The 13,476-nt window shown below is 39.7% G+C and overlaps 1 protein-coding gene across 2 annotated transcripts in view; it reads left to right on the top strand.

Moving 5' to 3' along the window:
* The window catches only part of NF1 (neurofibromin 1), a 291,063-nt gene that overhangs the window by 94,160 nt on the left and 183,427 nt on the right, over positions 1-13,476 (top strand). For both annotated transcript variants that reach the window (XM_062175267.1, XM_062175266.1), the window contains exons 9-11: positions 11,364-11,537; positions 11,961-12,083; positions 12,329-12,403. In XM_062175267.1, the coding sequence (XP_062031251.1) occupies positions 11,364-11,537; positions 11,961-12,083; positions 12,329-12,403 (372 nt within the window). The remainder of the gene's footprint in view (positions 1-11,363; positions 11,538-11,960; positions 12,084-12,328; positions 12,404-13,476) is intronic.

Genomic DNA, 13,476 nt, shown 5'->3' with positions numbered 1-13,476 from the left:
ATTTGGAAACATCTCTTAAAGCTTGATTGACCAGCAAACTCAAGCCCAAACATATAAAAACATTTACAGTTCCTTTCTACCAATAAATTTTAATTTTTTTGAATTTGCTGAGACTTGCTTTATGGCCTAGTATGTGGTCAATCCTAGAGAAAGTTCCATGCACTGCTGAGAAGAATGTGTATTCTGCAACTGTAGGATGAAAAGTTCTGTAGATACCTGTTAGGGCCATTTGGTCTGTAATGTTGATTAAATATGCTGTTTCCTTGCTGATTTTCTGTCTGGTTGATCTGTACATTGCTGAAAGTGGAGTATTGAAGTCTCCTATTACAAATATATTTGAGTCTATGTCTCCCTTTAAATCTCTTAAGATTTCTTTTAAATAGCCAGGTGCCCTGTAATTAGGTGTATATATGTTTATAATAGTTACAAAAATCTTCCTGTTAAATTGATCCCATTAATCATTACACAGTGCCCTTTTTTGTCTCTTTTAACATTATCTGATATCAGGATGGCTACACCACCTTTTTTTTTTGTTTCTGTTAGCGTAGAATATCTTTTTCCATCCTTTCACTTTCAGTTTGCATGCATCTTTGTTGGTGAGATGTGTTTCTTGTAAGCAGCAAATAGATGGGTTTTGTTTTTTAATCCATTCAGCCAGTCTGTCTTTTTTTAAAAAATTTTTTATTTTATTTTATCTATTTTTTATTTTTTTTGACAGGCAGAGTGGACAGTGAGAGAGAGAGACAGAAAGAAAGGTCTTCCTTTTGCCGTTGGTTCACCCTCCAATGGCTGGCGCGGCTGGTGCGCTGCGGCTGGCGCACCACGCTGATCCAATGGCAGGAGCCAGGTGCTTCTCCTGGTCTCCCATGCGGGTGCAGGGCCCAAGCACTTGGGCCATCCTCCACTGCCTTACCGGGCCACAGCAGACAGCTGGCCTGGAAGAGGGGCAACTGGGACAGAATCCGGCGCCCCAACTGGGACTAGAACCCGGTGTGCCGGCGCCGCAAGGCGGAGGATTAGCCTAGTGAGCCGCGGTGCCGGCATCAGCCCATCTGTCTTTTAATTGGAGAGTTGAAGCCATTTACATTCAAGGTGACTGTTGATAAGTAGTGACTTTACTCTGCCATTTTTCCAAAAATATTTGTTTTTTACTTTGAATTTCCTTTGAACTTCTACTGAGAGTTTTTTTCCTTTACTTTCTTTTGTAGTGATGACCATGTTTCTGTGTGCAATACATCCTTAAGTAACTCTTGTAGGGCTGGACAGGTGGTGACAAATTCTTTTCTGTTTGTTATGGAAAGTCTTTATTTCATTTATTTCATAAATGAGAGCTTTGCAGGGTATAATATTCTGGGTTGACATTTTTTCTCTTAAGACTTGGAATATATATTGCCATTCTCTCCTAGCCTATAGGGTTTCTTATGAGAAGTCTGCTGTGAGTCTAATTGGAGATCCCCTAAAAGTAATCTGGAGTTTATTTCATGCACATTTTAGTATCTTCTCTTTATGTTTCACTGTGGTGTGTTTGATTACTATGTGTTGTGGCGAAGATCTTTTCTGGTCATGTCTGCTAGGAGTACTATGTGCTTCTTGTACTTGGATGTCCCTTTCTTTCTCCAAATTGGGGAAGTTTTCTGTTATTTCACTAAAAAGGCCTTCTAATCCTCTCTTTCCACGCCTTTAGGAACTCCTAAAATCCATATGTTGGGTTATTTTATAGTATCCTGTAGATTCCCAACAGTATTTTTTAGTTTTTTAATTTCTTCTTGTCTTTAGTTTGATTGTATAATTTCCTGTGCTTTGTCTTCAAAGTCCAATATTCTTTCTTCTGCTTCACCAATTCTGTTGTTAAGACTGTCCACTGCATTTCTTATTTGTTCTGTTGAATTCTTCATTTCATTTTGATTTCTCTTTAAGATCTCAATTTCATGGTAGAAATTTTTTTTCATGTCCTATATGGATTTCAGTAGTTTGTGCCTTTGCTTCTGATTACTTCTGTGTAATCTTATGATCACTTTTTTGAATTCCATTTTTTACATTTTCTTCCATCTCATCATCTTCACAATCTAGTATTGAAGTGTTGTGTTTTTTTTAAAACTTTTATTTAATAAATATAAATTTCGAAAGTACAAGTTTTAGATTATAGCAGCTTTTTCCCTCATAACCTCCCTCCCACCTGCAAGCATCCCATCTCCCACTCCTTCTCCCATCCCATTCTTCATCAAGATTCATTTTCAATTATCTTTATATAAAGAAGATCAACTTAGTATATGCTAAGTAAAGATTTCAACAGTTTGCACCCTCACAAATACACAAAGTATAAAGTACTGTTTGAGTAATGTTTTACCATTAATTCACATAGTACTACACATTAAGGACAGAGATCCTACATGGGGAGCAAGTGTACAGTCACTTCTGTTGTTGTTTTATTTTTGACAGGCAGAGTGGACAGTAGAGAGAGAGACAGAGAGAAAGGTCTTCCTTTTGCCATTGGTTCACCCTCCATTGGCCGCCGCAGCCAGCATGCTGCAGCCGGCGCACTGCGCTGATCCGATGGCAGGAGCCAGGTGCTTATCCTGGTCTCCCATGGGGTGCAGGGCCCAAGGACTTGGGCCATCCTCCACTGCACTCCCGGGCCACAGCAGAGAGCTGGCCTGGAAGAGGGGCAACTGGGACAGAATCTGGTGCTCCGACCGGGACTAGAACCTGGTGTGCCGGCACTGCTAGGTGGAGGATTAGCCTATTGAGCCGCGGCGCCGGCCCTTCTGTTGTTGTTTTAACGATTGACACTCTTATTTATGACATCAGTAATCACCCGAGGCTCTTGTCATGAGCTGCCAAGGCTATGGAACCTCTTGAGTTCACAAACTCCGACCTTATTTTAGACAAGGCCATAATCAAAGTGGAAGTTCTCTCCTCTCTTCAGAGAAAGGTACCTCCTTTGATGGACTGTTCTTTCCACTGGAATCTCATTCACAGAGATCTTGCATCTAGGTTGGTTTTTTTTTTTTTTTTTTTTTTTTTTTTTGCCAGAGTGTCTTTGCTTTCCATGCCTGAAAAACTCTCATGGGCTTTTTAGCTGGATCTGAATGCCTTAAGGGCTGATTTTGAGGCCAGAGTGCTGTTTAGGACATCTGCCATTCTATGAGTATGGATCGTTCTCTCCTTTTTAATTCTATCAGTTATTATTAGCAGACACTAGTCTTGTTTATGTGATCCCTTTGACACTTAATCCTATAATTATGATCAATTATGAACTGAAATTGATCATTTTGACTAGTAAGTTGGCATTGGTACATGCCACCTTGATGGGATTGGCACGTTTCTAGCTCTACCATTAGAGGTAAGTCCAAGTGAGTATGTGCCAAACTGTACTTCTCCTCCCTCTCTTATTCCCACTCTTATATTTAACAGGGATCACTTTTCAGTTAAATTTAAACACCTAAGAATAATTCCGTGTTGAGTAAAGAGTTCAATCAATGGTATTAAGTAGAACAAAAAAATACTAAAAGGAATAAAATAGTAACCTGTTCCTCGACAGTCGGGACGAGGGCTGATCAAGTCACTGTTTCTCATAGTGTCTCTTTCACTTCTACAGGTTTTCTTTAGGTGCTCAGTTAGTTGTCACTGATCAGGGAGAACATATGATATTTGTCCCTTTGGAGCTGGCTTATTTCATTCAGAATGATGTTTTCTAGGTTCCTCCATTTTGTTACAAATGACTGGATTTCATTTTTTTTTTTTAATACTGCTGTATAGTATTCTATATCATGTTGTCTTCCTTGTTCTTTTTTTTAATTGGTGTTTTTGTTTTTTGGCATTTGTGGAGATACTTGATTTCTTCTTACTCCCCCCTCCCCCCCCCCCCACCGCAGTGGCTTTTATCTTTGTACCATGACTCTGTAGGTAAGTGGAATGTCTGCTTTCATTGAATATCTAGAGGCTTGTAGTAGATGTGGCCAGGGAGCTCTGTTCTGTTTTCCAGGGTTAAGGGCGTGCTTAAGGTGACACACCCAGGTTTGGCATGGTACATCTCTCTCTCTTTTTTGTTAAAGATTCATTTATTTACTTGAAAGTAAGAGTTAACACAGAGAGAGAAGGAGAGGCAGAGAGAGAGAGGTCTTCCATCCTCTGGTTCACTCCCCAGGTGGCCACATCGGCCGGGACTATGCCTGTCCGAAGCCAGGAGCCAAGACCTTCTTCCGGGTCTCCTACATGGGTGCAGGGGCCCAAGGACTTGGGCCATCTTCTACTGCTTTCCCAGGCCATAGCAGAGAGCTGGATCAGAAGTAAAGCAGCCAGGTCTCTAACCGGCGTCCATATAGGCTGCTGGCATTGCAGGCAGTGGCAGTACCCGCTACCCCACAGCGCCGACCCCTCTCTCTCTTTTTTTTTTATTAATCAGAAGGGAAATTTATTCTACTAAGCTGAGCTCTTCTCTTCAAAGGAGACCAGTGCCTGAATGTTAACCCCAGTGGGTATAATATTCATCCGCTGTGTCCCAAGGACCACACAGAGGATCTGTACAGTCCTCAGTGTAAGTTCAGATTCCCAGCAATGTCTCTCATCAGCTAACCAGGAAACCCTGAGCATTGGAGCCTCCCACTGTGACTGCCCAAAGTCCCAGCCACACCATGAATCCTCCCCAACAACCTCAGTTTTTTCACAGTTCTGATACAGAAGCCTCACACAGTCACAAGCTCCTAGTCCTATGTTAATTCTCCCCACGAGAGTCAGAAGTCTACTTGGCTGGTTGCTGGGAGCGGACACGAGCTGGCGCAGCTGTTATGTAAAATGATCGGGTAGAGAGAAACGTGTCCATCCTTTCCCCCCTCTCCCCCCCATCTAGTTTGGCAGTACACTATCCTCCATGGGGCTCCAAGCCAGGTTCCCTCCTGGCTCTTCCTGCAGCTTTATCTCCAGTGATTGGGGCTGCTGTGGTCTGGTCTCACCTCACTTTTCAGCACTGGTGCGCAGTTTCTTAGCAGCTGGAGTCCCGAGCTATGGGCGTCTATGCCCTCCATGTAGGTCCACCATGTCCCTCTAGTCTCGATAGAGTTTCCTCTGCTTTTTTCTCCCTAACTTCTCTGAGACTACACTTTCTCCACTTTTTTAAAACTATCTTCTCCTGGACTAGAGCAGTAAGCTCCTTCCCTACTCCACCTTCTTAGAACTGCCTGTCAGTGTTTAAACACAGTTTCTCTAATGCAGGTAGGCACTACAAGGGTTGCCCTGCTAGACTTCACGTTATTGTGGTAGTGTATTATTTGGTGGGTGCAACCAAAACTCTCCAATAATTTGATCTAGGTATTTTAGAGCAGTTTTCACAGGAAAACTTTCACAGTTTCATAAGGAAAGTGGCTATCACGTACACCATCTAAATTGAAATTGATACTTGGTTAGATCTCTCTTGCCTCTTGATTTTATTTGCTTGTTTATTGAGATATAATTCGCACGCTGTCACATTCACCCTTTTTAAGTATGCAATTCAGTGTTGGTTTTGTGTGTGTGTATTCACAGAGTTGTACAGTCATCACCACTGCTGAATTTCAGAACTTTGCATCTTCCCCAAAGAAACCTAGTACTCATTAGTGGTCATTTCCCTGTTCTGTTCTCTCTTAAGCCCCTGGCAATCACTGATCTACTTTTTGTCTTTAGGGGTTTGGTTATTCTGTAGTAGGTATTTCACATAAGTGGAATCATATAATATGTGTGACCTTGTATCTAGCACTGTCCAAGATTTTTGAAGTATACTTTCATATTTTTCTTTAGTATTTTTCTGGTTAAAAAAAATCCAGATCTAAAAAAATAAATAAATAAAAATCCAGATCTTTAAATTTTTCTGGATTAAAAAAAGTATTTATTTTTTGTGTATTCTTAGCCTTTCCTAGTCACATTTCACTCAGATTTAACTAGTGTTACTGGCTTATATATGAGAGAAATTTAAAAAGCTTGTGGAAAATTTAATTAAAAGATTAAGTGTGTTTTGGTGCAAATTTCTTTTTTCTTTTGAGATCTATGTGTAGTTTTTTGTTTTTTTGTTTTTTTTTTTTTTTTTTTTTTTTTTTGACAGGCAGAGTGGACAGTGAGAGAGACAGAGAAAGGTCTTCCTTTTTCCGTTGGTTTACCCCCTAATGGCTGCTGTGGCCGGTGCGCTGTGGCCGGTGTACAGCGCTGATCTGAGGCCCGGAGCCAGGTGCTTCTCCTGGTCTCCCATGGGGTGCAGGGCCCAAGCACTTGGGCTATCCTCCACTGCACTCCTGGGCCACAACAGAGAGCTGTACTGGAAGAGGAGCAACTGGGACAGAATCTGGTGCCCTGACCGGGACTAGAACCCAGGGTGCCAGCGCCGCAGGCAGAGGATTAGCCTATTGAGCCGCAGCGCCGGCCTATGTGTCATTTTTTTAAAAGACATATTTTACCTAAGCTTTTTGAAGACTCATCATGTGTACCTTTTCATTTATGTGCACTTGTTCATGCAGACATTCAAATGTACATACTTATGGTGGTAGTGATTAGATTTTAAAATGAGATCATATTATGCATATTGCTCTGCATCTTGCTTTATTTATCAAAGATGATGTATTCTGGCTGTTCCTCCTAATAGTGGGTCTAACTCATTGCTTTTAATATTTGACAATATTCTATTACACTAATGAGCCTCATTTACCCAGTCATTTCATAGAGAATGGAAAAATATTCTGATTTTTAGTTTTTTTAGCATATAGTTAATTTTTCCATAAAAATTTTTACATGTATGCCTTGTTAGCTATTGTTAGTGATTTTTAAATTTTTTATTTATTTGAAAGGCAGAGCAACAAAAAGAATCTTTGATCCACTTGTTCACTCCCCAAATACTTACAACAGCCTACCCCTCTTGTTAAATAATTGTTAGTTCTTAGAATAAAAAAACCCAAAGTGGGATTTCTCTGTCAAGGGCATTATATATAATGCATATTTGTATATAAATAATATAAAATAATATTTATAAATGTATATCAAATGTATATACTTACATAATAAATATTAATGTGTTTTATTATTAATTAGTTAATTAATTAGAAAGATAGAGTTATAGAGATAAGGAGAGACCGAGAGAGAGAGGTCTTCCATCCACTGGTTCACTCCTCAAATGGTCACAAAGGCTGGAGCTGGGCTGATCTGAAGCCAGGAACTTCTTTCAGGTCTCCCACATGGATGCAGAGGCCCAAGCACTTGGACCATCTTCTACTGTTTTCCCAGGCCATAGCAGAGAGCTGGATTGGAAGAAGAGCATCTAGGACATGAACCAGTGCTCATATGGGATGCCAGCACCGCAGGCAGAGGCTTAACCTACTACGTCACAGCACTGGCCCCATATTTAAACTTTTTAATAGTTATTCTTAGATTTACATCCCCCAATAGTGATAGCAGGTCCTGTTTTTACTAAAGTGAAATTAGAACACCCATTTTGCTGCATATGCATCAGGCTGTTTTCAGTCTTTCTAATTTTTGAGTATTCTCATGCCCTCCTTCTTAAAGGTAACTATGTAAGGCGATGGGTATGTTAATTTGCTTCATTGTGGTAATCATTTCACCTTGTATAGCAAAACATAATGTTGTATACCTTAAATATATATCATTTTTTTTGGTCAATAGTGCCTCAATAAAGTTGGAAAAAAGGTCATCCTAAAAGCAAACTTTCAAAAGTTTATTTTTTTGAGAAACTACCATATTGTTTTCCAAGTTGCTCTACCATTTTAAATTTCTGCCATCAGTCTACAAGGGTTCCTGTTTGTCCATGTCCACCCCAAACATTGATTTTTTTTTTTTTTTTTGGATAATGGACATCCAAATGGATATGTTGTAGCAGCTTATTGTGGTTTTGATTTGCATCTCCCTGTTGTTTAATGGTGTTGAGCATTTTTTTATAACCTTATTGTCTATTATGTATCTTCCTTGGAGAAATCTCTATGAAAGTCCTTTTTTCATTTTTGAATTGGTATTCTCTAGAGTTGTGGGGTTCTTTATATATTATGAATATTAATCCCTTCTCATCTTTTTGCAAATCCCATATCATGATTTGTAAATATTTTCTCCTGTTCTGTAGATTGCTGTTTCTTTCTTGATAGTGTCCTTTGGTGTAAATAAGACTTTTTAGTTTTGATGAAGTTCAGCTTATCTGTTTTTTTTCTTTTGTTGTCTGTGCTTTTTTTGTATTGTAGCCAAGAAATCATCACCAAATCCAATGCTGTAGATTTTTTTCTCCTATGTTTTCTTTTAGAAATTCTATAGTTTTAGCTGTTATATTTAGATCTTTGATTCCTTTTGGGATAATTTTATGTATGATGTAAAGGGAGAGTCCAGCTTCATGTTTTTGCATGTGTATGTCCAATATTCCCAGCACCATTTGTTTGTTTTAGAGGTTTGTTTTATATTTGAAAGACTGAGTGTTAGGGAGAGAGAGGGAAGAGATTTTCCATCCCTTGGTTCACTCCTAAATGGCCACAATGCCCCAGGGTTGGGCCAGGGTGAAGCAAGGAGATAGGAACTCTGTCTGGGTCTCCCATGTAGGTGGGGGTGGGAGGGAGCAAGTATTTGCGCCATCTTCCACTGCTTTCCCAGGCATGTTAGCAGAGAGCTAGATCAGAAACAAAGCAGCTGAGAATTCAGTGGGAGTTCTGATTTGGGATGCCAGCATCACAGGCAGTGGCTTAACCTGCTGCACCACAACACTGGTCCTTTTCATCACCATTTGTTAAAGGACTGCCCTTTTTCTATGGAATGGTCATAGCAGCCTTGTCAAAAATTGGTCATTTGGGGCCGTCACTGTGGCCACCACCTGCAGTGCTGGCATCCCATGTGGGCACTGGTTCGAGTCCTGTCTGTTTCACTTCCAGTCCAGCTCTCTGCTATAGCTTGGGAAAGCAATGGAGGATGGCCCAAGTCCTTGGGCCTCTGCACCCACATGGGAGACTCAGAAGAAGCTCCTGGCTCCTGGCTTCGGATTGGCTCAGCCTTGGCTGGTGAAGCCATGGGGGGATGTGTGTGACCCATTGGATGGAAGACCTCTCTCTCTCTCTCTCTCTCTCTCTCTCTCTGCCTCTGCCTCTGCCTCTGCCTCTTTAACTCTGCCTTTCAAATACATAAATAAATGTTTAAAAAAAATTGGTCATTTGTGCTAGGGTTTCCTTCTAGGGTTTTATTTATTTATTTTTTTAAAGATTTATTTTATGTATTTGAAAGACAGAGATAAAGAGAAAGGGAGAGACAGAGAGAGATCTTCCATCTGCTGGTTCACTCTCCAGATGGCCTCAATGGCTGGAGCTGTGCCAATCTGAAGCCAGGAGCCAGGAGTTTCCTCCGGGTCTCCCATGTAGCTGCAGGGGCCCAAGGACTTGGGCCATCCTCCACTGCTTTCCCAGGCCATAGCAGAGAGCTGGATCGGAAGTGGAGCAGCTGGGACTAGAACCAGTGCCCATGTAGGATGCTGGCGCTTCAAGCCAGGTCTTTAACCTGCTATGTCACAGCGCCAGCCCCTCTAGGGCTTTATGTTGAGAGGTTTTTCACTACTGATCTGCTTACTAGTTACAGTCGTATTTGATTTTTCTATTTCTTCATGAGTCATGTTGACCCTTTGAAACAGTCAGCTTTTGGTTTTTCTGATTTTGTTTTTCTATTCTCTGTTTAATTTATCTTCACTCTGATATTTATATTTTCTTCCTTCTGCTAGTATTGGGCTTAATTTGCTCTTTTTTCTAGTTCCTTAACATATACAGTTAGGTTATTATTTTGAGAACTTTCTTATTTTTCAATGTAAGTGTTCATGGCTAGGGCCTGGGGTTGTGGCACAGAGGTTAAGTCAATGCCTACGACACCAACATCCAATGATAGTGCCAGTTCAAATTCTGGCTGCTCTACTTCAGATCCAGCGCCCTGCTAATAGGCCTGGGAAAGCAGAGGAAGAAGGCCCAAGTGCTTGCACCTCTGCCACTCATATGAGAGACCCAGATGGTGTTTCAGTCTCATGTCTTTGGCCTGCCCAGCCTCAGCTGTTGTGGTCATTTGGGGAGTGAACTAGTGGACGGAAGACCTCTGTCTCTGTGTCTCTCCTTCTCCTTCCCTCTCTATTCCTCCCTCCCTTTCTGTCTGTAGCTCAACCTTTTAAATAAGTCAATCTTTAAAAACTTAGTGTTATTGCTATAAATTTCCCTCTTAGCACTGCTTTTGCTGCCACCCATAAGTTTTGATATGCTGTGTTTTAATTTACATTTATCTCAGGATCTTTTCTAATTTCCTTTGTAACTTCTTTGATCCTTTGATTATTAAAGATTGTATTATACAATTTTCATGTATTTGTAAATTTTCTGGTTTTGCATCTGCTCTTGGTTTCTAGCTTCATTTCATTATAATCAAAAAAGATACGTGATTTCAATCTCTTTAAGTGTATTAAAACCTGTTTTGTGACCCAACTGATGATCTTTTTTGGAAAATGCTCCATGTATACTTGAGAAGACAGTATATTCTGCTGGTATTGAGTTAGGTTACTTTCTGATGTGTTACAGTTGGGAATAAATGTGGGTGGAGATGTGAGATTTTAATTTAGGAGAAAAGCCAAGGGAAGAAATTTGCTAGTGAGCTATAAAGAGGGACTGAGATCAAAAGAATGGGTAGTTTTTATTGTCGTTTGTTTTGTTTTGTTTTTTAGAACAACAGAGCAGCCTTGGATATATTCTTATTTCGAAGGCTAAAGATCAACTATAAATAGTGTGGAGTGGTAAAAAAGGAGAATAATTTGACATGGAACATAGCTAAAGCAGTATAAAATTTGGGTGTTAAAAAATTTTATCAATGGGGTGGACATTTGGTCCAGCTGTTAAGATGCTCCTTGGGATGCCCACACCCCATATCAGAGTGCTTGACTTCCAGTCCTGGCTCTAATTCCAATTCCAGCTTCCTGTTACTGTGCATGCTGGAAGGCAGCCAAGTGTTTGGGTGCCTGTGCCAGCAATTTGTGGAGTGAACCAGTGGATAGGAGGTCTCTCTCTCTCCTGTCTGTCTCTCTGCCTTTCAAATAAATAAAAATAAATAAAAAGTATATAACAAAGAAACTATGATCAGCTGAATACAGTGCTGAGTTCAGTTGCTTATGAAGGATTATTTCTTATATTTCTGCAATAATTCTACAAAGAAAGCAGAGAACAGATGGATTTTTGGGTTTGAGAAACATGTAAGTGATGACAACTACTTAAAGTAGTAAATTAAACCATAAAAATATTCATAAATTATTCATTCTTCATGAGTTTTAGAAGCTCTTTGCTACTTAGATAAATTTGAAGTAGAAGAAGTTTCACATGTTATGTTCTTTATTTTGCATTCTCTAGAAATTGTTTCTGGACAGTTTACGAAAAGCACTTGCTGGCCACGGAGGAAGCAGGCAGCTAACAGAAAGTGCTGCCATTGCCTGTGTCAAACTGTGTAAAGCAAGTACTTATATCAACTGGGAAGATAACTCTGTCATTTTCCTACTGGTCCAGTCCATGGTGGTTGATCTTAAGGTGGTACTCTTATTTTTTCTCTACTATAAAGTTTAAGAAAATTGAGAACAAACTTTTAAGAATTATGTCAAAGAGGGCTACACTAAAGTTCTGAGTCGTCTTTGATCCTAAGTTCATAGGAACTTAGATTGTTGCTGTGTTTATCAGCCTAAATAGACTGAGAATATGAAAGGAACTCAGTTACCAGTTGCCTTAAATTAGCTTTGATAGATGGAAGTGGGTTTAACATACTGTGGAAGTTAGGGACTGAAAGGAGTCATGTGTGGTATAGTAAGAATGTTACCAGATTGGTGAGCTATACAATTGGTGTTTCCTGCTTTTTCTGGCAACTTTGTGGGTAGTGTGCTGATGTTATTACATGCCAGTAAAAATGTACTGCATGACCACTCAAAGGCCTTTCTTGTCTGTTGGAATTTTTTTTAGAACTTGCTTTTTAATCCAAGTAAACCGTTCTCCAGAGGCAGTCAGCCTGCGGATGTGGATCTGATGATTGACTGCCTTGTTTCTTGCTTTCGTATAAGCCCTCACAACAACCAACACTTTAAGGTGAGCGCATTGATTTTTATTCGACTATGTTTACTGTTCCTGTTATCCTTTCTAAATGTGAAGAGACTAGAAAGGTGAATAGGTATACTCTTACCAGTATTTCTCAGTGTTAAATGTTCATGTTCATCTCAAGACCTTAAAAACTTCTTTTTTAAAAACTTGGTTTTTGGTGTTCCTTTTTGTCTTCATTGGTGCTACTGAATACTTTTCTTACAAAGATAATCTGATTTTTCTATTTTCTAAAGATCTGCCTGGCTCAGAATTCACCTTCTACATTTCACTATGTGCTGGTAAATTCACTGCATCGAATCATCACCAATGTAAGTCCAAAAGGTATTGCTAAATTACTGAATTTTTGTGTGTGTGTGTGTATTGCCTTTTTCCCCCTCCCCTTGTTAAAAAGATGCTGTTGGTTTTCACAAAGGTTCTAGACTTAGATTATGGTGTAGAAAGATTTCTCTGAGGTGATTGTATCTTTTAATTGATATATAGTTGTACTTTTCATATTCAGCATTGATGTGAGGGCCCTTTTTGAGGTAAATTTAATGAGATTATCTGGAAAGATTAAATCTATAACATTATTTAGATAAATGAGAACAGTGCCACTGAAAATATAATTTTCCATTTTCATCTCAAAGCTCCTTCAAATATTGATTTGAATACTCTGAGCCCTCCTTGCAGTGCTTGAGACATTGAGGCTTGTTACCTGATCACTTGATTGCAAAGTGATAGTATTTGTGTTGTAGCCAAGTATATGGCATGTTTAAAAAATGCTGAGGCCATATTTGATTGTACTTTTTAGTCCTTAAACAAAAGGAAATATTAACATACTTAAGAAGAGGTATTTATAAGATTGAAAAGTATATTAGACAAAAAAATTAAACTCATTAAAAGTTTTTTGTGATGTAGGTACCAAGTAGAAAGATAACTAAACTTTGAGATTTGAACCATGGATTTTTAAAAAAATTTTATTTATTTGAGAGGTAGAGTTACAGACAGAAAGGTCTTCCATCTGCTGGTTCACTCCCCAAATGGCTGCAATGGCCAGAGCTGGGCTGATCTGAAGCCCTGAGCTTCTTCTGGGTCTCCCATGCAGGTACAGGTCCCCAAACACTTGGGCCATCTTCCACTGCTTTCCCAGACCATAGCAGGGAGCTGGATCAGAAGAGGAACAGCCAGAATATGAACTTGTGCCCATATGGGATGCCGGCACCACAGGCAGAGGCTTTGCCCACCATGCCACAGTGCCGGCCCTGGACCATGGATCTTTAAATTGTATTTTGAAGATTCTCAGGTGTTATCTTTTACTTTTTTTGAAAGAAGATTTATTTATTTATTTATTTATTTGGAAGGTGTAGCCATAGAGAGAAAAGAGGAGGGTAGGGAGACAGAA

This window comes from Lepus europaeus, chromosome 18 (genome assembly GCF_033115175.1).
Source record: "Lepus europaeus isolate LE1 chromosome 18, mLepTim1.pri, whole genome shotgun sequence".
Taxonomy (NCBI): Eukaryota; Metazoa; Chordata; class Mammalia; order Lagomorpha; family Leporidae; genus Lepus; species Lepus europaeus.
Note: the sequence above shows the minus strand (reverse complement) of the source record. Positions and strands in the feature narration are given on the sequence as shown.